The sequence below is a fragment of the Periplaneta americana genome, chromosome 16 (assembly GCF_040183065.1).
Source record: "Periplaneta americana isolate PAMFEO1 chromosome 16, P.americana_PAMFEO1_priV1, whole genome shotgun sequence".
NCBI classification, from domain to species: domain Eukaryota; kingdom Metazoa; phylum Arthropoda; class Insecta; order Blattodea; family Blattidae; genus Periplaneta; species Periplaneta americana.
In genome coordinates this window covers 136,513,764-136,538,928 of record NC_091132.1, presented here as the reverse complement: position 1 = coordinate 136,538,928, position 25,165 = coordinate 136,513,764, and the positions used below count along the sequence as shown (strand labels likewise).

The 25,165-nt window shown below is 34.6% G+C and overlaps 1 protein-coding gene across 5 annotated transcripts in view; it reads left to right on the top strand.

Moving 5' to 3' along the window:
• The window catches only part of gry (trafficking protein particle complex subunit 11 gry), a 107,273-nt gene extending 82,391 nt beyond the window's left edge, over positions 1–24,882 (top strand). For all 5 annotated transcript variants that reach the window (XM_069813055.1, XM_069813053.1, XM_069813054.1 and 2 more), the window contains exons 17-21: positions 3,744–3,901; positions 8,199–8,418; positions 10,708–10,893; positions 19,825–19,878; positions 24,343–24,882. In XM_069813055.1, the coding sequence (XP_069669156.1) occupies positions 3,744–3,901; positions 8,199–8,418; positions 10,708–10,893; positions 19,825–19,869 (609 nt within the window). In that variant the 3' untranslated portion in view covers positions 19,870–19,878; positions 24,343–24,882. The remainder of the gene's footprint in view (positions 1–3,743; positions 3,902–8,198; positions 8,419–10,707; positions 10,894–19,824; positions 19,879–24,342) is intronic.
• The last annotated feature ends 283 nt before the right edge of the window (positions 24,883–25,165 follow it).

The window sequence follows — 25,165 nt, the reverse complement described above, 5'->3', positions numbered from 1 at the left end:
TTCCTTACATATATGCACTATTTCGGCTGGATGAAGCTTGAGTAAGATTTAAGTCGGGTAACGGACGACCCTGTAATTTCACTTCATTACATCAATCTTCTCCGCGAGGAAAAGTTGAGAAAAATAAAATTAATATTCTGTAATTCACACACACTCATGCTTGCACATTTGCACTGGTTAAGTTACGGTACTAAGACATCACACCAAAGCAACACTCAGATATACTGATGGTCAACAATGTTCTAAAACTGGAAAAGAAGTATCTTTCGTATTTTACGTGCTATATCAAAAGGATTCTACTCGTGCAATCATTTAAGGCAAATCCTAAGGTTCTACTGGAGGCTGGATATATACGTAATAATAAGGCAAAAAAGAATATTAATTTCGTTATATTAACTCGATAAGATTCTACAACAATAAGTATGTGAAGAGAAAATAAAACTGTTGTCATTAAGTTTCAAGGGAATAGAGAATCCATTTGACGTAGTATTACAATAGTGATGTGGGAGTGGAGGAAAGATCTTCCCTTATGGCCTGGCTCTGCAAGCCACTACAGCGAAATATGGGTTTTAAACAGTGGCAGTTACCCTCTGCTTCCCTTCACCTCTCTACCCCCTGACCTAGCAAGACACTCTCTATGAGCTGCCCACCCTGCAGATCCCAGGACGACTTTGAATGCAGTGTCAATTCCAATACAGTCGACGCGCAAAAAGATTATGCATAAGATAATAGTACATATTCCCGGCCAGATGAAATATAAAGCAATTTACCAATAAAAACTGTAACAATTCTTCTACAAATTAAAACAAATATTATTATTATTTTCCTGTCAAAGCAGGGAGTGCTGCAGCTCCGCAGCTCTTATGGACAAGCCGCCCCTGGATGCTGTAGAACTGGTCTCTTCTTTTATAGAGGTTGCTTGAATGTTCAAAACAAAAGGCAGGCAACAAAAACCAGCACAATCGGTCCACTAGTAAAAGGTGACTATGCCCGGAGGGCACACCAAGACTTCTAGTTGTGTTTACATTATCATAATAATGGAGAAAACTGGGATTGATAGACTTGCTCAGTATGGGCATGGGAGTAGAGTAAACTCAAAGGGTTTAGAAAGGGCGGGAAAAAACCTGTGGCTAAATAAAGCAAGAGACACATTCTGAGCAGGCAACTACTAGGAATGCAGACATTGCCATCAGTGGTTAGTTAACATTTCCCATCTGCAGCTGAAATTGGGAATTATAGTGGATGATAACAGTGGTCATTTTAAGAATATTTCTTACGATAATAATTAGTAAAATGTCGTATGATTGTTTTATATGCCACAAATTTCTGTGACATAGAACCTATAACCTTACTTTCTATAAGCTGCACTTTGAATTTTTTTTTTCTGTCCGAAAGTCCATCGATCTCTTCCTGGATTGAACCAGAGCAAGCACCTGAACATTAAGCCATTGAGGACAACAATAATAAATGTAAACGTAATTTATTCTCCATCTGACTGCAGAAGTATTTTATAAGTCCCTGTCCAGAAAGAATTAAAAGTTTCTTCTAATTTTTCTCTTCCACAGTGGAATGTTTTCAGATATTCTGGAATTTTTGTGTTAACACTTAATGAAATCATGGAACATAATAATGTTATTTGAGATGTTAGTTCATTGGTTTTTTTTTTTAATTGCCAAATATTTGATAACTACGTCATTAGTTTCACTGACTAGTCTCAGCTTTATCGATACACATTTCTGTTTTTGCATCTTGTACTTGTTCATTGAAGAATATCTTTGCACATGTAAAGCTCTGGACCTGTGGATTTCGAATCAGCATCTTCCCATTCTCTTTACTAGATGCCTCCATATTCATTATCATGGTGGCAAAGAGTTGAGAACAGAATAATGCTTGGCCTAAGGATTTGATTCCCTTACCAATCTTTCTTCTAGAACGAAAGGTTCTCATGCAGTAAATCTACCATATGAGGCCAAGCCCAATGTACTTACTTCCTCTCCTAATGCGAGCCACACATAAGATTTTCCTTTCTAAAAATTTTCATTGTCCTTTGCCAAGTTTGAACCTGCAACATTAGATCCATTGGCAAACAGAAGGCACTAGACCAATTGAGGACCGTTTTAACAAAACTCAACAAACGCCATTTTTTTCGAATGGAGTGCTCATAATACCACAAAATGCAACATTTTCCATTGAAAAGAATGCCTCAATGTAGAGAGTTTTCACAAAACTCAACATCTCCATATCTTAAATTTTCGTTTACGCCATCTTAAAGATAGGTACAATTTTAGACTCCTGTTCTGGTACAATTTCTTTTTTTCCAAATAGCAAGTACAAGCTTATAAATTTCACTTTGTTTAATTTAAATTAGTTTTGTAGGAAAAAGAAATTTCTATAGTTGTTATTTAATTATTTTTGGCTACATTTAATTATATGGTTAGATCATTTAACATAGTTTCATTTAGTAGAGAATTATATTAATTAGGTATTCTTATGAAAGAAAATATTGTATATATAACAAAAAATTTGCAACACTTGTACAACTTTTATCGCTTGCACATACTATGCACAGACTAACATTAAATATATATATACAATCTACTCATACTGGAAGTTAGGGCAAAACCGGGGTATTGCCAGACCTCGGTAGCCTACTTGTGGATATATATACGAGCTGCGCTGTAGTTCCCTCTTGAAGGGTTAGCTTCTAACCAACTGTTTTTTAAATCAGCAGTATTTAAGCATTATTTTAAAGTACGTATTAATGATTTTGATCGATTTTACCAGCTGCGAATAATAGTACATTATGCAACGAGCCTATAATGGTAGTAATTAAGACGCAAGTATGATTGTTTATAAAACGAGCACAAGCGAGTTTCATAATTTTCATACGAGCATCTTAATTACCATTATAGGCAAGTTTCATACGACTTTTTATGCTCGACCATATTTCTAACTTGAAAGTATTGAAAATTAGGTCTTTTTATGGTTATGTGCGAACTGACCTGAATTGTGAGATGTGCGCAGACGAGGCCGAATGTCATTGACCTTGGCACAGAATAAGAATGAACATTAGTCTGATATAACCTGGAAATTGATTTAGAATTGAAAAACGAGATGACAAATTGAATTTATTTGAATATTATTTACAATTAACGCTAATTATTATAGTAACAGAACATAACCTTCTGCGACAGTATTAGATTTCCAGCCTCCGTGACTTTTCGCTAATTGTCTGTCAATTGCATATCCGAGAATAATCGATATAACGGTACAAAGCTGACTTGTGATTGGCTGAAGACCTGTACTTTAATGAGTAGGTGTACTTTAATGACATGCATTAAAGGACTGTTACCAGGTGTATAATTACTGCATTTCGGCATGGTTGAGCATAAAAAATAATTAAACATTTTAAGGTATGTGCTTTTAAAAAAGTGGGTATGTTGAGTTTTGTGAAATTTTTAACTTTCGTTATATATATATATTTTTTTTCTCCCAGAATTACTATTTCAAAAGTCTGAGAGTAAACTGAAAAAAAAAAAAAAAAAAAAACGTTTCCTGTAAAATTTTTTAAATGGCGTTTGTTGAGTTTTGTGAAAATGATCTTCAATTGAAAGTTACTTGTCTGAGTTGTAACATACAAACCTTTATAAATCCGTATGAAAACGTCTGTAAGCACTTAGCAAGAATGATAATATGTATAGGAATTATGGTAAAGAAAATAAACTTAATTTTCTTTATTTCAGTCACAGCAGGTGTACTCTGTAGATGCCAAGTTGAAGTCACAGCTGCAATCATTACGACTCAAAAGTGGAGAAACAGGAGCAGAGGCGTTCTGTGTTACTGTTAATGAAGCCAGTGATCAACCAGTGGCTCTTGGGGTCTACACACTTAAGTGGAAAAGGTTGATACAGTTGGTTGATTTATAATTTTTCCAAATACATTAACTGTGATCCTTTTGAATTTTTGTGGCCTGGCAATTTGGAGAATTCTATATCTGAGGCGGGAGTTATTAAAAGAAATAATAAATATTCCCATATGATGGATGATCCTTAGGCATTATGGGTTTAACTTTGGTGTGAATGAGAAATTAGTAAATTTTATTCAAAGAGATTTTTCCATTGTTTTCTGAGTATGCCCTAGATATCGCATACTTTTTGCATTTTAAAAGCATGCTGGTTTAGATAATTGCTATTTTCCATCCTTATTAAATAATCTGCGAATTTCTCACGATATTTTACAGGTGATCAAAAAATAATTAATTGAGCCCTCTTTTGAAGCCTGAAAAATTTTTAGTTCCTTTTGTTCTGTGCTCAGTTAATGAGGTAACATAATTAAAGTCGTCTCGTTATTCCAGCACTTGTATTTCTCAAAAGAAACACAGTGAAGTTGCCTTGTCGCATAGAGATACCATGTCTCTTCAATACACTTAACCTAGTTTGTCACAATGTCGATTCTTTTTCCACATTTATGTGTACAGTTTAGGCATCTTCATGCATTTCTGTGAAAGCTGAACGATAATTATAAAATACACAGTTGCTTAATAACTTCCTAATTAACTGTACAGATTTTTCATATATTTAATTTATTTGAAACTTATTTCCTACATCTGCATTTCTTATTTTGTTGTTGTTGTTTTCTAATGCCAGGCGTTTGACAATAAAGTCATTTGACCTCTTGCACTCCAATATTTTTCAAAGAGTTAAATGGCAAGTTGTAGCCGATTTAAGTGAACACCATATTTTAACGTTTTGGTGACTACTTCATCCACACATAACCCCCAGAATGTCTGGAGGACCACACCTGCTGTTGGTCGACGGGTCTACTAGACCTAGTTGGGAGATCTTTCCCTCCTTAAGCCACTGGAGGACGATTTTAGTGCCATAGCAGGTCAGCACTAGGAATAGAAAAGTAGGAAGGGTAGGAAGGAAAGTGAAATGAACCCCTAGGCCTCGAATGCTCTAACACCATCAAGGTCGAAGGAAGTAAGAGTTCAGTCAGAGGGCTGGATAGGAAAGGGTAAAGAGGGAATTAGATGAATAGAGAAAAATTATACCGAATTCGGTCATTAACTCATCAAGCTGACTAGTGCTAATTGATTAGTAGCCCCTCCCTTTAGTTCAGCTTGTAAAATTATGCTTACTAACAGCTGCACCACGGGAAGGTAGGGATGGGACATTGGGTATTTGTCCAGGTTGGTTCCTTAAAGCCTTCAATGGGAAGGATTAATGGCTCTCCCCCCTGTATCCGACAAATATTTTATTAACACTGATATTAAGAGTCAAGACAGATAGTAATGCAGTCATGAATAAAATTCTGGCATTCAAGCCTAAAATTCAAAGAAAAGCCGCAACATTGCAGATGGGATTAATAAGATTTTATTCCTCCAACTCACTGCACTCAGTACAGTGACAAAGACAAGTTGGTAAAATTTTTCCTTGCTCTCAATGACAAGTACTTTGATTCTTAATCTTTATCTCGAATGTCCTCCTCTTAATGTGATTGGAACCAAAGTCCATGTATGAAAGAGAGAGACTAAAATCTCACTCAGTCAGTTGACTAGCAGCTCTCCACAAAATAATGTGGTTTTAGTTTTGTTAAGTCTTGGGAGAACCGAGATAGAGAAGGTAGTTTCAGGGTAGATTTATTTAGAATATTGTTGTTTGTCACTTGTCATGATCTCCTGCGATGTCTTGACTGGAGATGTGGTTTTGTGTACTTTAACATGACTATACATGTCTTGCACCTTCAACTGCCCCCCCTGTAACAAACAATATTATAACATTCATATTGTAACTTTTAATTCAACAATAATGTGGTTTTTATTTCTAACTTTAATCACACACCCGTCAACAATGAATATTCCACTCACAGCAACACAGTAGTCATTAGTGCACTCCACCGAACGACAATGACAATTCATATGTATTATTGAGAAGAACACCAATGTACTCCTAATTTCAACTAATGTTCACAAAGCACTATTTACAAACAAAACTGTCAGTTCTCAGTTCACAGTTCGTTCACCTTGGCTAGTTCTTCTAGCTCACTCACTCAAGTTCACGGTACATCGAACCCCAAACCTTCCAGATAACAGTTCACTGCACTTCGAACCCAAGACTTCCGGATACGCTGCACTCGTCTGGACACTGCCACAGTTGCTGACCTACTCAAGTTCACTGCACATCGAACTCAGGTTCACCTTGCTTGAAGACTAGCCAGCTCTCTCACAGCTGACAAACTAAACTGACTGACTTCCTCGCACACTAGCCTCCTTCTATTTATTAAATCATACGTTCTCGAATCTTCAGTTCGTGTGGCTTTCCAAAACGTCGAGAGGATTGCACTTCTAGAGGCTTCCCCTGCTTTCTCTGCTCAGTCGCAGTCGCTTTTCTTCCCCTCTCACTTCACACCGCAGCTGGCGTCTCGTAGTTTTCTTTCTCACCTCGCATCATGCCCCACCAGTGCCCACCAAAGCTCGAGCCTTGCCTTCCTGCGACCTTCCTTCTGCCGGACGCGCGCGCGACTCCCGAGACAACCAGACACCAGCAGGGTGCCACAATATTTTAAAATTCTAATAAAATCAAAATTTACAATTCATATTGAGAGTAACATGAAGATTACGTCAATATTTTCAGTGTAGCATCCAATTTAGTGAACCACTATAACTGTACAGCAGAACATTAGATATATGTATTCTCAGATTAAGTAACATAAGATTTTATCATTGATTTTGTAACCAGTTAGTTAACTAGAAATAACTGATTATTAATTCATATATAAGACATGTATTGTACAAGAAAACTAACTAGTACTGCCCATGATTAGGTTGTTTGTGTGCTTACAATCAGAGACCTCTGATTACCCCCTAATGATGCCACTACAACTTCCTTTGAACAAGACAGCAGGTTGTGTATGTGCTGTGGCGCACAGATACATTTTCTGCCATTCTTTAAATCATATCATGATCATGTAGTGGTTTGAATCCGCTAAGTGTGTAATTTTTCTGTTTATTCTGACCGAGAGCAATACTGTGAGAAGTAATTTGAGAGTGATTTCCCTTGTCATTTACTTATTCAGAAGATATACTTATTTTTAACAATGAAAGAAAAAAGTTTAATAAAACGATTTGGGTGTTTGGATCCAGCTGCTAAAACCATCATTTCCACTATCTTGCACGAAATCACTCATAATGTTTGCTTTAACTTCTAAACGAGGAAAATCTTTAGATCTCTCATAGCCTAAATTGACTTCACTGATTATTCTGAATAATGTGATTTAGTTGAAAGTAATTAAGTTGCACACTGGTGATTTTCCAGAATCAAGGCCAGGTCATGTGGTTATAACCTTACTAATTATTTTATATTTTTGTTTTCATATTTTCCGATAATGGTATATCTATAATGTGATAAGTTGAGCTATATATAATCATAATTTTCCTTACTGTGTGTACTTAAAAATATTGTATTCATTGTATGTTTTGTACCGGTACTGCACTATTTTATTATTACTATTAGTATTATTATTATCATGATTATTATTATTATTATTATTATTATTATTATTATTAATTTTATCAATAATTGTCTTATATTTTTATACTTTATACTTTGTATGTCTCATTTATTTTGACCTGCTGTTCACATTTTATTATGCTTTTTTCTTTCTTTCTGTATGTTATATTATGTCTGATTTCTACTTACTTGTTGTTTACATTTTATTATTATTGTCTTATTCAGTTTTGTGTGTAAAATTGTAGTGTACTTTGTAAATTTGTAGTGTTTTTTTGTAACGCAGTTTTACTCCTGGTTGAGTGTTAGAGAAGGCCGTATGGCCTTAACTCTGCCAGGTTAAATAAATCATTATTATTATTATTATTATTATTATTATTATTATTATTATTATTATTATTATTAAACAATCAGTCATGTAATGCTAAAATCATTCAATTGTTGGCCTATCAGCACTAATGTACCAGCAAAAATGATAGTAGCTATGACTGTCATTGAAAACAACAATATTACAGTTTTCATGTATTGTGTCTAATATTCCTTGGAACTTTGCAAACTTGTCGTCTAATTATTTGAGTTCGTTGTCATTTTAGCATTCAGTGGCTCTTCACTATTAGAATCCATTGATAGTGTATTCTACTAATTATACTCAATTTTACTTATTTACGACTTTGCATCCTTTTTTTGTAGGGAAGGAAGCAAAGGTTTCGTCACTAGTAGTAGTGTTACCATGCCAACAGTACGAGTAGAAAGTGCGCCATTGTATGTTGAAATGAATCTCCCAGCTCATGGCTGGGTGCGCACTCCCATGGCTGTGTCATATCACATCCATAATCACACAACACGTTTACTGGAGCTCGAACTTAGCATGGAAGCAAGTGATGCCTTCATGTTTGCAGGCCATAAACAAGTACGTACTAGAGAAGATGTGACACACACAGAATTAGAGAAGCCTGTGGGTCTCTCAGCTGTGCTGAAGTGCAGTCACAGATGTTAGGAGGTGATCAGAACATTGTTTAGCACAGGGTAGTGTTCATTTTTAACATTTACTATGAAGAGTGTATGTACATAAACAACACACAGCATTTCTCAGAAGATACCATTTTTGTTGCTTTGTGAGTAAACAGTAAAAGTTAGAAAAAAAAAGTTTCAGTAAAAGTTGTTTCTTTTTAAAAGTGGTTTCCAAAGGTACAGTCAGTGACCTATGTTCTCATTTGAAATTTCGAAGTTGACCACAGGTACTCCTACTTCCGGTTTGTTACGGAAATGGTACTACCATCAATCAATTCTTTACATAGGTTTTGGTTATAAAAATGTTTTTATGAACGACCAGTATCACATAGTTTTCGAGAAAAAAGGCTGATATGAGTGGTCTGTAACACCTGGTATATATATATATATATATATATATATATATATATATATATATATATATGAGCCGTTCAGAGCAAAAGTGGTGTAAGTCAAAATTGGGTAATGAGGTTTAAAGTAAAAATTCTGTAAAATACAGCGCAAAGTAGCAATTAATATGTCCTTCTTGCTATCCACTGACTACTAATAGTTTAAATAAAATGCATATTAATTGCTATTTTGCGCTGTATTTTACAGAATGTTTACTTTACCCTATTACCCATTTTTGACTTACACCACTTCTGCTCTGAACGGCTCATATATATTTATTTATTTATTTATTCATTAATTCATTTATTGATTCATTCATTCATTCATTCATTTTGCAGCACAGTACAACATAACAAGAGTACTAAATCCTACTTATTGGCAATTTATTGGGATGCAAAAAAAGTTGTCATCTGGTGTAGGTGATTAGAATTGAAAAATGTTAGAATATTGTTGTACAGAGCTTCCTGAATCCTGAGAATTACTTCAGAGATCCCTAAAGAATAATGAGGATGAGGAAGATTACTTTATGTATTCCATTAATAGTTCGTCATATAATTAAAGTAAAATTAATTTGTAACATATCTTACGCAGAGTCACATTAATACTGCCTTTTAAAACTCCTTAGTATTTGAATAGAAAATTACCGTATAGGTACATATTTAGACTTTATTTACATGACTATTACACTTTTACTACGTCACACTACTTTTGACCAATAAAACAGTATGAAAGGACGTCTTTCAACCAATCATGGCTGCTTATCGCACAATTTTATCGCATCCCTAGCATTTCTTTAATTTTATCGCGTCCCTAGTATTTGTTTAATTTTATCATGTCCCTAGCATTTGTTTATTTTTATCACTACCCTAGAATTTGTTTCTTTGTTTGCCAACATTTCAAACTGCACTGGTCTGGACTTCAAAAAACAGAAAATTACAAACCACTCCAGTCGATGCACAGCACTTTCAAATATGACTCGCATTGGCATTCAAGAACAAGAATTAATAAAGATCACTGGTCATATATGAAGAGCACCATTCGGAAATCCTGAATAAGTTGAGGGATACACCATGTACATCAACGAGTTCACTTCTTTTACGCACACGTCCAATATAACATCAACTGAACCACCAACCACTAAAACATTCAGATTTGAAAATTGTACTTTCAATAATTGTTTCTTTTAAAATTATTCATGTTTATTTTTTATTTCATCATCATTAATTAAAACGTTTCTTGGTTATTTCATCATCCGTAATTAAAACTTTTCTAACACTTGTTTATATTATTTAGGTTATGTTTGTTATAGCTTCTGCTATATGATATTATGGATAGTCACGTATCAGAGATTGTTTAATACTAAGATTTATTGAAAATCATCTGTCAAGTGACGTTGATTACTGGGATCCAGATGATTTAAGTGGAATGCAAATGTTTTAATAAAAATGAAACTGAATCAACAAAGCCTTCTTGACTAGTAACCGTCCACAGAGTTCAATGAAGATTCCATAGTTGGCACAATTGATAACAAGAAAACATAATCATAAAACACTACTGCCATCTAGCGTAATGTTGAGATGGTACAATAATACATTTGAAGACAGTTGTATTTTCGTAAGCCAATTAATATTTTATTGTATTGGAGTACTTTGTTACTTCTGATCTTTATATACTTTCTTCTAATCGTGTAATAGTCAATTAAATCCCACTCGAGTTTGATTTTCTCTAGATAAATCAAAACCTCTAGTGAGATTACTGTTGATAAAATGGACTTAATGAAAGTTAACTTGTGTTACAGCTGCAACTACGTATATTGCCTGAATCTGTTCACAAACTGGATTACAATTTATATCCTCTGCTGTCTGGACTGGTAGCCCTCCCTCGCTTGAAACTTACCATTTCTGATCGAAGCGACACTCCAATAAGACAGCCTCAGTTGTCTGAACTCCTGGATCGATCATTGCCCTCCCATGTATTTGTAATGGTACGTGCAGTAATTAATAACTAATTCAAATCTGATCTGTGTATTTATGTTATAAGAGCATGAGTGTGTGTATGTATATGAGTGGGTGCTTTTGTGTGTGTGTGTGTGTGTGTGTTTTTTTGTATTTGTGTGTGTGTTTGCGTGTGTGTTTTTTTTTATCATCCAACAAGTTCGTTACATAGTACAGTGGACTCTGGATATAGTGAACTCGGTTATAATAAACATTCGCCTATAGTGAACCTAAATCATTGATCCCAACCCGCATCCATTAAAAAGTATGTTAATATTTCCGTTTATAGTGAACTGTTGCTTCGGTTATAGTGAACCTAAAACTAGAACTTTCCCAAGAAAATGTAATTTTAAAATGGCCAAAATGGTAATTTAGGAAACCTTTTCTCCAATAAACGTCCAAGAATATATTCAGAATAAAATCTAAAACCTTCTACTCTTTAAGGGGAGAGGATGGTATTTTTTAAAACTTTTTTCCTATTTGGTATAAAATATTAATTTTTTGTATGTAGACAACTCATAGCTGTGGCAACTCAACCAAATAAAAATATAAAAAAAAAACTATATGGGGGCCCAAATTTGAAAAAAAATATACCCAATGCAGGATTGTACTAAAACCGATATATCTAAACCGTTTTTAAAGATAGATTCAAACAGTTTTTTGCAATGTATTTGCAAAAGCATGTTCTACAAACTGTCTGTAACAGAATTTTGATATTAGTCCCTACGTTTGTAAAATAAACAATTAAAATTCAATAACAATTTTCTGATGTCCTTTCTTGCAAACAAACGGACGTATTTTTTAAATGAAATAAATTAACAAACTTCTGTTACAGAGAAAAGTTTCCTAATAGTCTAAAGAATGTGTGTTCTAAATTTCATGCATGTATCTTTAATAGTTCAGAAATTATATCCATTTTTGTCTGGCAATGTAGCAAAAAAAATGAAGTTACTGGAAACCGATAAAAGCGGGCGTGTGATTTAAAAACCCATAGCGCAGGAAGTTTAAAAATGACATCTCAATATCCGATAAGAGCACAAATACCCACAAAATGTTATGCAATGCATTCCACACATATCTAAGGGTATTTTAAAGAAAAAGTTTTTTTTTTTAATTTAATTTACCGGAAACAACAATAAAAGCGGGCGTGATTTAAAAATCCATAACGCAGGAAGTTTAAAAATGGCTACTCAACATCCGATAAGGGCACAAATACCCACAAAATGTTATGCTATGCATTCTATACATATCACAGTGTATTTTAAAGATTTTTTTTAATCTACTCATTTTTCACCAAAAAATACCATCCTCTCCCCTTAAGTGCATTGAAAGACAAAGGATTCGTTCAGCTTCCAGGATAGTTTGAAACATGTTAAAGAGAATAGTGTATGCAATGAGGGATAAAGGAAGGTTTAGTTCTGAGGTTATTAGAAGAATAGGAAGAGAAAGTGTTTTCTTTTGCAAAAGGGAATAGAGTGATGACCAAAGGGTAAATACAAGAAGGATTACAGTACAATAGTCCTCAACCCTTCCTCCTGCATCTTTGTAAAAGTGAACCCAGAGAAATTCCAAGGCCGAGTACATAGTAGCATACCTCTAGTGGGAAGAGGTGCGAAATCGGTCAGTGTCTACTACCTACATGGCTAGATTAGATTCTAGTTTCGAACTGTGAACATCAGGATGTCGAAGCGTGAAGTGTTTAAGTTGGAAGATACAGCGAACATTAGTACTGATATTGAACGTGGTCTGTCCCAAACAGGGTATGTATAGCAATGTCAGTAGTATAGAAACAGACACTTCAGTCTTAGTGAACTTTGGATATAGTGAACGAAATATGCTGGTCCGCAGAGGTTCACTATACCGCAGTATATGACTATATTACACAGAGTAATACTAGCCTACCAATGGCATATGCTGAACCTGGAGTATGGGTGTTCTGTTAAAAATATATAATTGGTCTATAGTCGCACGAGTTTAGTAGAAATTTCAAATTCATTCACTACTCGTGCTACATGAGTAAATAAACCATCTGCTGTTCAATCAGCACTAACATCTACAAAGCCCAAGAATCTTTCATAGGCATAGTAGAGAACTGTAGATAGTTGAGATTTGTTCTCAATATCAGAAGTTTCATCAAGTATTATAGCTACAAATGAAACAGAGTTAATTTCATTTTTTTTATTTCTTTTTCTACCTCAGTAACAGCTTTTATGGTATCATTTTGAACCAATGGAGCAGTTCCTGGAAAATTTAGATGGTTTTCTAAAAGTAAACCATATTTTTTTAACACATTAAAAAATTCTAAAAAAATTTCCTTTGTTCAAAGAACTATCTGATTCGTCATGTCCCCATAGAGGGAGCTCCTGGTTAGCTAGAAGACAAATAGTGTCAATGATTCGTCTTAATACATCTCTATTTTTCTTTACCCCTTCGTTGTATTTATTGGCATCATTTCTTTGTTGATCATCAAGTAAAGTATCAATTCACTTGAATAATTTCAAGGGAAAAATAAATTGTTCCGGGGCTGGGTATCGATCTAAGGATCCTTCGCTTAGCGCATGAATGCTCTACCGACTGAGCTACCCCAGGAACCATACACGACACCGTCACAATTCTTCCCTTTATATCCACTCATCCCTATTTAAGTTGTGTGGGTATAGAGGGAAGAATTGTGACGATGTCGTGTATGGGTCCTGGGGTAGCTCAGTTGGTAGAGCATTTGAGCACTATGCAAAGGGTCCCGGAATCGATACATGGTCCCGGAAAATTTTTCCCTTGAAATTATTCAAGTCTGCTTCACAGGAAGAGCTTCTACCTGAAAGTCAGATTTGTATATCAATTCACTGTTTGCCGAGGAGTTTTGATTTCAGGAAACATTGTACGTGAGTTTGACATTTTGAATGTTTTTGCTGTGCACTACACAAGTGATTTAAGTCAGCAAATCCATACTTACGCCAAACCTCATTTTTGTTAGAAAACAATAAGCATGGCCAGCAAAATAACCTGTTTGAAATTTCACAATCTGCGAACCATTCTACATTTTCATATTGTGAAATAGAAAAATGTCTAGTGTGTTGTATGCTTTTTGTTTTATATTGTTGCACTAAATTCGTAAGTGGCGGGGTAGGTCTACCCTTATTCGCTATATGTAATTATTTCTCTTCTAGTAGGCGAGAAGAGAATGATTTTTGCAAAAGATATTTTACAGTATACATTTCCAAGTACTATTATCATTAAATAAGTAATTTAAATTGTTCACCTGCGCTGGCACACAGCTATGAACCCTAGTAAAATCTAAACATAGTAAATTCACTCACACAAGCAGTAAGTACACATGTCAAACACAATATTTTATAAGGCTACCATTGACAAGTTGAGCTGCCTGTATACAGGACGACCTGCGAGCTTGAGAGAAGCGAGTATCCTCACCACTCCACCGTGCATGCGCAGAGAATTATAGCAGTAACTCTCAACCGAGGATGTTTTTTTGTACGGGCAGGACAACTAAACCAGACCTCATTCTACTTCGTCAGGCACAGCATACGTTATAAAACGAAAGCCGTCCTGGGGATGGTGTGCACATTCAACCAGCCGGCATTTAAAATATTTAAATGGTAATAAATTAAAATTATTCTTGAACTATATATGTCAACTTCCAGTGAGATTACCACGCATTTAAATTGTGATAAATTAATATTATTGTTGCATTATATAAAGCAACTTAAAATAAAAAAAAAATGAGATTACCGAATTTACAGGGTGTCTAGCGCACACCTTGAACACCCTCAATATATGCCCCTGAATACTACATGCCTTGGTTTTCTTATTGGGGGATGGGGGAGAGGGTCTCCAACTTTGTATCTTACCTTACAGTACTTAGTATGCCCAACTCTGCTGACACAACAGACATCAGTCCTATAATCAAGTTCCTGTCACCCATGTTCCAACAACTCAAGTCTGATAGCAGCAACTGTCTTCACGATCCTTTGTTGCAGTTTTGATAAATTACTTAGCACATGGAACATGTACGCAAAATCCTTGATGTAATCCCATAAAAAAAAATCACAAGGGATTAAATCAAGTGACTGTGGAAGCCAGAAAAGTAGAAGTATCATCATGAAGAGTGCTTCCAGTCCAACAATTGGAAAGATTAGCATTCAGATGATCACAGATGTTTGCATGGAAATGTGGTGGGGCTCCATCTTGTTAGAAAATGAAGTTCTCGCTATCTTGTTGTAATTGAGGGCTTTGCCGGAAGAAAGGCAGATAGATATATGCCCTTCTTCGGGAAAACGGTTTAAAATGTAGTGAATTATAGTAGCGAAATTTTGTTTTGATTGTACTGTACATACCTGCAGGACAGGGCTGCATGCGTGTATAACATTTTAATCAGGTGCGTTTTCAAATCTTAGATTGCATGTATCTCAATTCGCCATATTGACGTATACGCCCTTTTTCCAGCAAACCCCTCAATTGTGGCATTAGCCACAGTTGCAACATATCCAGATAGTTGATACCATTAGCATAGTCCACAGATTTTATCGCCATTTAAAATACATCGCCCTTGGCCAGATTTGAACCAATGAACCTCAGATCCAATGGTCATCATGGTAACCAGTAGACCACCAGTGACTACTCACATGCAAGGGGACAAAATTAAACCATCACAGAGTTTGCGAGAAGAAACAGCACAAAACATATTCACTTTAATAACATGTATCAAAATATAATTAATTATTTATTCCGTCTTATGGCTTAAGCATTGATTACATATGAAAGAAAAACACTGATGTGTTACATCTTATTTAGTCAATACTAAAGTTTTCGCCCTTTGTAGGGCATCTTCAGGTACGAGATATAACAAAATATCATCTAAAAACAATTACAAAAACTTTGCTTTACATTTAGAAATGGCATAACTAAAGTAAAAATATGACATAGCGACAATATTAATCATCCAAAACAACATTAAAAAGATCATGTCAAATATTAAAAACAAATTAAAACGACGTAAGTTTGCATAGCTATGAAGTAATACTGAATACGTGATGTTGGCATACAAAGTAGATCTCAATACATTGGTGTCCTAAATATATTGTACTATTGCCAATAACACCAATGTATTGAGATCTACTTTGTATGCCATCACGTATTCAGTATTACTTCATAGCTATGCAAACTCAAGTCGTTTTAATTTGTTTTAATATTTGACATGATCTTTTTAATGTTGTTTTGGATGATTAATATTGTCACTATGTCATATTTTTACTCTAGTTATGTCATTTCTAAATGTAAAGAAAAGTTTTTGTAATTGATTTTAGATGATATCTGTTATATCTCGTACCTGAAGATGCCCTACAAAGGGCGAAAACGTTAGTATTAAGACTAAATAAGATGTAACACATCAGTGTTTTTCTTTTATATGTAAACAATGCTTAAGCCATAAGACGGAATAAATAATTAATTTTATTTTGATACATGTTATTAACAAGAGACTTAACTGACTATTTCTCAACATGAATTGTAAATTATATTCACTTTAGCTGAATTACGGATTTGTTCTACCATCAGCTGTAGGGTTGCCATACGTCCTGGTTTTCCTGGACATGCCGTCTTTTTTAGGGTTAAATGTTTTGTCCGAGTGGGTTTTTAGATTCTGACTAATTGTCCGGGTTTTTAGCTTAAGTTTAAAATACGACGCTACTAGTGAAGGAAAATGCCTCAAACGTTTATAACAGTTACATTGTTGTAACTGGGAACCTTCTAATCATTACAGTTAAGTAATGATTTAGTCCACCCCACTTTAAATGCTCTCTTGAACTTTCCTTTCTGTACTCTTTGACTGCGATATTATCGATGTTTTATTTTTGTAATGTTTCGAAGCTTGAGTCTCGTGTTTAAAACTGTTGCCACTATATGATGAAGGTGGGTAGAACAGAGAAAAATTCTCTCCAGTACTGGGACCCGAACCCGGGTTTTCAGCTCTACATGCTGACGCTTTATCCACTAAGCCACACTGGATTCCAATTCCAATGCCGGATTGAATTTCTCTCAGTTTAAGTTCTATCTCTCAGTTTTCCCTTAGGTGGCTTAACCTCATGAACTGTGTCACAGAATATGTGACAGTATATATGATCTATGATAGCGATCTGTTCAGAAGTAGCTGTCGATAAAGTGTCCTCTTTTTTGCTTATCAAAATATGGCAACCCTAATCACCTGGCCACTAATAACTGGCTTCTCAGCATACCAGTTTCCCTCTAACCATTGTTGAAAATCCACACAGAACTGGATACAGAGATTATGGTCCTTGGGACTCAGTGCTTGCAACAACTGAACCAAGCATGGGTTTACTTGAAGACATTAGCCTAGAATGTGTAAGATATAATTAACTGTGACATCTGCAATTCCTAGCTCATGCAATCATAGGCGGAGTTATGGGGAGGAACTGCCACCCCAAACTTGGCCGAACTCTTTTTTTTTTTTTCTACTAACGTTATAAAATGTTGAATTCAAAAGATTTTTCTTGTTTTTGTTTATGATTAAGTTTCTGTGCTTAAATTGACGAATTAATGTCTTCAGATCATGTGTGGACTATAATTTTTATTTTAAATTTCTGAATGTTTAAGAATTTCTGTACTTCATTTAAGGAATGGAAGCACTGTAATGTTTTTTTTTTTTGTAACAGCCTGTACTGATGTGTTAGAACTCTGCAGGTGTTCAAGCAGTCACTTGGAGAAATATGAGTAACATACTGCATAACAATGCAGAAAAAAGAAAAGTGATCCTGGTATAATGCGTAAACTTAAAGACGAGACATTAAGTAAAGTAATTAGAATTTACATTTGATATGACATCTTGCTTTTTTAAATAAACAGATAAAGTAAATGTAAAATTGGTTCACTGCTGTGGAGTGATGGTTAGCACGTCTGGCCATGAAGTGAGCAGGCTCAGGTTCAAATCCTGGTTGGGGATTTTCCGAGACTTTTCCTTAACCAATTGAAGCAGAATTGCTTGGTAATTTTTCAATTTGGATCTCGGATTCATTTCGCATCATTAATTCACATATCATCATCCATACAATAGCCCTGGTTAAGTTCACTGTGCGTTGTGCTGTACTTGTACAAAAGCGCGGCCATTCGGCTACCCAATCATTCACAGAATAGGAGGGGTAAGCACAATAAGCCTCAGGCTGCAGTGCAATCCTTCGGGACCCTCCTCCGTAGAAGAGGGTGGGGGGAAGTAAAATTGTCTGCATATTTTGTTACAGTTTTACTTTATTTTACAATACCTTTATTAAATGATCATATTCAGATATACTGTACCAAAGTCAAGCTATAACGTGGGAGGAGATAAATGATGTCCCCCATAATCTTGTTATATCGGGATTCTATGGTTTTGCTTTGCCTTCCCAAGGAAACGGTTCTCTCTCCACCTATGTATGCAATATATTAACTTCTGAGATCTTGACAGATATTTCTCTCACAAGCTTGATGGTCTCAGCCAGCCTATTCATTTTGCAGCACAAAGGCAGAATTTGTTGTGTCATTCATGAATTGTTGAACTAACCCAGTCAGAAGTAAGATAATACACAATAACCAATGCCTCGAACAAGTACAAAATTTCAACTATCTGGATTGTGAAATATCTTATCAAAATGAAAAAGATGTGAACAAGAAAATTACCAAATTTACACAAATCCTAGGAATAATAAACCATACATTAAAAACTAAATTAGTACAAAAATCTACAAGAATAAAAATATATAATAATACACTAGCATTACCCTCCCTTTTATACAGAAGCGAGATTTGGACATTAAAAAAGACATGAACAGAATCAAAGCAACTGAAATGAAATTTTTCAGGAGGACAGCAGGATATACTCTTTTAGACCGAAAAAGGAATGAAGAAATTTTAGAACAATTAGAAGTAGAGTCATTAGAAGAAAAAATCAACAGATACAAATTAAATTGGTTATTTCATGTAAGAAGAATGGAAAATTCAAGAATCCCAAAAATTATGATGCAGTATAAATCTAGAGGACATCGTCGACAGGAAGACCTTTTAGAAGACTGCTAGATGGGGCCGAAACAGGTCTACAGAGGCCTAATTCGTCAAGGATGATGATGATGATGATGATGATGATGATGAATTGTTGTTTGTCTGTAGATGATTCTGTGTTATTCGTGGTACGAAACCTCTATTGTACCTTTACAATTGACTTACATTTCGCAAATTCCAAGATGCAAAAACCATTTTTTTTCCCCCTGTTCATACCAATTGTCATGTCATGACTTTCCCTCTAGCAGTGAAATCTGCAAGTAAGCCAAGGTGCCTATTATGAATGATAAGTTGGAGAGATTCTCTATGTCTGTCTTGGTTGTTGCGCTGCTGGGTTTGGAAATTCGAAAGGGACTTACGAATCTACCTGCACATGTTTGTGTGCATGTGGCATGAGAATTAAATTGTACATTTGATTTCCTGTATCTCTTGGAGAGACACACTCTCAATACTAATACAAAATTTCTTTCTCTTTCCTTTTCTCATCATACACCAAAAATAAAATTTAAGTGTTCCAGTATCTTTATGATTAGTTGAGAATACTAATTTATTGTTTTTTCTTACCTTATCTTTCTTTACTTTCCCTTTTCTTCTTTCTCTTCCTTCTGTCTTGCACCTCATCTTCTTTCTTCACTTCTTCCTCTCTTCCTTTCCATATCTAAATATTTTAGTATTTTTCTGTTACTTTATTTGCTAATATAAAAAGAAATCTGTGAAAGAATTTACAATTCTTATTGGCTTATCCTATGAGATTAACAGTGGTAAACTATAACACTGATTGATATCTTTAAATTTACACTCAAGTGATCATAATAGTTAAAATATGGTATTAACTTTTATTTCTGCATTTTATGTTACAGCCTCAAGGTAAAGGAAATCCAGTTCCTATCAAGGTTGCTTCATGAAGAGGAAAGGTGAGTGTAATGTACAGTATAGTGCAATTATCAACTTTATTTAAATAATTCTGTACATATTAAATATTGTCGTAATAATAGTAGAATGTATTCATCTAATATTAAAAATATAAAGAAAGTAATTTTATTGAATCAGTCATTTTAGAAAGGGCTCTAGACCATTTTTTTATGAAGTCAAACTGCCTCTTACAAATAAAATTAATGAAATCCGAAAACTAATAAATATACTATAAAACTTACAGAAGAAAATACACTTCCAATGGATACCATCACACATTGGCATAAGTGGGAATGAAATTGCTGATGAATTAGCAAAAAAGGCACAAAACAAAGTTTTGAGTACACACACATTAAGCATCATAATTAAAACCAAATCAGAAGCAGAAATACCCATAAAATTGATCAACAGTCACAAGGGAAAAAATGGGCAGATATCAACAAACTTTGGAAAACATATAGCTTAAAACCAAGACAAGAAGCTGTTGCCACCTTCAGATTGAACACTGGTCATGACTGCCTTGCAGTACATCTCTGCAAAATTGGAATCCCTAATACTGAAGAATGCCCCTTATGCAACTTACTAGGTTCATCTATGGGAAGAGAACACCTATTCACATGCACTGCACTGAACAAGGAAGCACAACAAAATAAAAACTTCTCTCAACTTAATTGAAAAATGAGTTCTATTCAGTCAATACTTAACATAAACACAATAAAACATGTTATAATAACATTTACACATGTTTTATTGTGTTTATGTTAAGTATTGACTGAATAGAACTCATTTTTCAATTAACATTGAACTTAATGGAACCAATATGCCTTTGAAATTCTCTCAACTTTATTGGGAAGCAAGAAGCAAAATGGGTTAAATGATCCCAAATTGTGGCCATTAGAGAACAACAGCATGTGGATTACTGCATGTATGGCAAGGGTGTTGGTCGGCAGACCAAACCCAGTCCTTGTAAGACTGCAAGTGCTATTGTTTGTCCATTGCGTACAGTCTGCAAAAGAATTTTTCTTTTAGTTCGTGTTTTACATGTTTAAGTGTTAGTTTTGGCTAATGTTTTAAGAACAATTTAAGATATTTTTATTATTGTTGTTTTACAGCAATCGAGTTTCTTAATACTAAAATAAAATGTGTATTATGCTGTTTGGTATATTAATGAGTCAAGTTAAAGGAGTAGTCCGTGATAAAATTCTAAATTTTGATTAGGCCTATATTATAGGATGTTTACCTAAGTAATCCTTAGATTAACGGCGTTTTTCTCATCTCTCTACGCCTTTTAGTTTGTGAAATATTAAAGGTCTTATTGCAAGCTCTGACGTCATAACCACTGATTGCTTCATAATACTGCATTGTAGTTCCGTTTGACATAGAGTGTAGAACAAGTAAATACAGATTCATATGTTACAGTCAGTTATTATTAACTCATTTAGGACCTATCACATGCATATACTGTAATAGTAATAATAATAATAATAGTAATAACTTACCCAAACTCTATCCCACTTTAAATCCCGTGTATAGTTCATTCTGTTCCATTCTGTGCTTAGAACGACTTGGGTCTGGTAAGGGTTCAAACTGAAAAGGTTTAATATTTCGATCAATTATAATCTAAGTCAACGCCTTCATTGACTGAGTGAATGTATGTCAGAGGTGAAATATTCGTTATGAAGGGACTACAGATACGTGTTTATCTCATGTCAGCAATAAATTAGTACATGGTTTATATTATTCTATTGCACCATAGTTGTTGAGTCACACGGTTTAGGCACCAGGGCTATGTTTGAGAGAACCTCTAAAACATGTGGATCATCGAATTGCAGTAGTTGAAAACCACGAACTACTTCCAAGATATTTCTCTGTATATCTTCTCTCCACACGTTTTCCTTCCTGCTGTATGTTTTCTTTTCCACCCATCGTTTAGTGGCTTTCGAGTATTGGAGTCTGGAGCCAGTTACATCTCTTTTCACGTTGTAATTATGGTCCATTATCGCAATCATAGTTCTTGTGTTTTCTCTTAGGAGTGTAAACCAATCTCTTATGATATGATTCAAGTTTGCCAGTGTGACAAAACTGATTGTTTTCTTTAGGTCTTTTAAAAAGGCAGGGTTGCATACAACATTTTTCAGAGCATTGTAATCGCTGGATCCAGGTTCGATCCATTCCCTCTCACTATTGTATGGGTGAATGTGTGCACATTTTTTAACATGTCTCTGTTCATGTATATTACAAACATGATTTAATACAGAAATGAATCTGTCTTCTAAGTCGTCAGAATCACCCTCACATGTATAGCACATGACCGCCATAAGTGATTTATGATGCTCTCTTTCCACATTTGTATTTTCTCATATGTTTTTGCGGCGGCTTTCAGGTTTTTAAATAAGCTTTTTGCCATGTGTCAAATTTCAAATTGATGGTCCATCCATTCATATTTGGTCCTTATAAATTTCCTAATTCCTCTATGACGGTCTGACAGAAAGAGGGTAATGTTCATTTTTTCTCTTAGGCGATCTAGAACCTTTTCGCATGCTGCTTTTTCAAGATTGCCTACAATTAGGCCCTTTTGCAGAACTACGAAGTCTATAATCTTATCTGAATCGAGGTCCATTACACTGTTAAGTCACATATTTTGCACTGTAGCCAGGTGAGTCAAATTGGTCATCACCACGATTCGCACGTTTTTATTTTTTAGGGAATTGATAAGTTGTTCATGAATCTGAAAATAACTACGTCTGACTGTTGGTTTTACGAATTTTGAAATTATTTTATAAAATGTTGTCTTGCCGATGAAACATAGTTGTAAAGTTTTTGAACAATTTGTACCTTATACCGCACAAATATAATGCAGAAGTCACTGCTATGCTTCACCTCTGTTCGGACTACCACTCCCAATTATGGGGATTCTGGCACACTGCATTAACTTTCAGCAATGTTCCTATTGTTCTTACCGAATATTTGTAACAGCGGAATGACAAATATTATAAAAGAGAAACAAAATTTGTAACGCTGATCATAATACAAAAAACATCTTTTGTCTCCCTATATTACTTTCTGCTTCATGTGCAGCGTCCTCGGAACCTGATGAATTAGAATTTGAAGTTTCTTCTTCTATTTGAAAAGATCTAAGTCAGTTTCTGCTCCCCCACATCTGATTCACCCCACACATTTCTTAGCGTCTCGCACCCTATCTCACACTGCACAGCTTTGTTTATATTAGGTTCCTGTGAATTTCAGCCTCATCGAGAACTACACACACGTCAATATTTTGAGCTATAGGTGCATCACTGCAACTTGCTATTACTTCTTCGACGACCTCCTTTCATTTATAAGCAGAGGAGCGCGTAGTATCAGAACTGTCTTGGCGAGATTCTCCTTTCAAAAATAAGGAAGGGACAGCAGTTTTCTTCATTTTCAAATGAGTTCTATTGTCTTTCATTAAACGTCTTTTTAGTAGAGAGGATTCTTCAAAATCAGTTTCATGGAAATGATTAGAATACACAATAGCAGTTTTTGATGGTGTAAAACCTTTTCTGTTGATTTTCTTCACCCATGTTTTAAATATTTGCGTTGACTTTTCTCTGTTCGGAAGTACATGAAATGATATCCCTTCTCCATGTTCTGCTTTTGTTCTTCCTTGTGAACACGAAAAATCACAACACCACGGCTTTTTAAACTGTATTACTATACAATTTCTTCTGTTTAGTCTACTGTAGTTCAAAATCGTTCATATAAAAGAAAATAGCCCTATATAAAACCACAACATTGGTATATGCTGTTTTTATGATTAAATGAAAAGCAAAATGTGACTTCACTCAATCACAACTAAGTCCGAAATTCTGTTCACGTGTACTACGGCACGAGAAGATTATTTAATACAAAGCACTGCACTCGGGGATGTTCTCGGCCTACTATGCAATCACAACAGTTCAGTGGCTGTGACGTCATAAGTATTTGTCCGGAGTCAGTAACTCAAGAACCATGCCTCGCATCAACATGCGGCAAATTGCATTCTACTTAGATTAAAAAATGTGTTTGATTAAAGCCAACTTAATTTTATCGCGGACTGCTCCTTTAATAAAGTGAGTTTATACAGTAACATTGTGCAATACTGTTTGCTATTAAAAAGTTGAGTAAGACGCAAGTAAGACACTTATTACTTTATAAAGTAAAAATAAATAAGCAGGGTACTCCCAGGTTACAGAGAAAGTACCGAGGCATGACTACACCCCTACTTTATACCATCTGAAGAAGTACATTTTTTGTAATCACATGGAGGTTAAAGCTCAAAACCACTAATTTCTGACTTATGCCCTTTTTAACGCACGCCATAGAATTAGCTCAAGTAGTGTTTAAGTCTGAGAAGCTTTAGTATTTTAAAATGAATATAAAGTAAAGAATTACATTACTAAACCGAATTACACAATGTTGCAAAGTAATTATTTCTTTATTTTTAGGATGGTGAAATAAAAATAAAATATATTGTATAAAGACGAACATTGCATAAAACGAAGAAAGAAACCTTGCAGAACACTTTGGCTGGAAAAGACACTGATGGTGGGAGATTCATGAAGAGAAAAACCATAGATCTTCTTACATTTAAGGTGTATAGCATTGTTTGTAGTAATTCTTAATTAAGTGTAGTTTTGGTCATATTTCTGTTTTATTAGTTTCCTTCAGAATGTTATCTTTCTATCATCATTGCAGATTGAGTGCTTTAAGCATTAACAATACTGTATTTCATTATGAAGGAATTTCTTATTTAAATATTGTAATATTTCTACGAGTAACTCCACAGTATTGAGTGTGTATTTACAGCATGTATGTATGTCTGTTGGGAAATCTGGTCAGTTTGATGTAGATGAAAAAAAATGTTTTATCATGCATTTACTATGTTTGAAAGTTGTACATGTTGTAAATATAAAACTTTAAGTTATATAATATATTATGTTATTACAAATATTTTCGTCTGGGAACAATAAAATAATTACTACTCAGTTTGTATACTTTTAATGGATCAATTTTAATACCTAAGTGTTAAAGACATTTATTTGCCTATTCCACTATAATATCGGTAATTAATCAAATGCAGTTTTTATGAGAAATATTGAAAATAATATACAGATTTCAACCAAATATGTAGCTTTTAAATATGAAATTGATTTTTAAAAACTGAGAGAAGTTTTGTTTGACGCAGTTATATGGATAATGGACAGACTTCACGAAAACGTAATGATTACCAAGAATATAACTCATTGTTTGTGCTGTGCTGAATATACA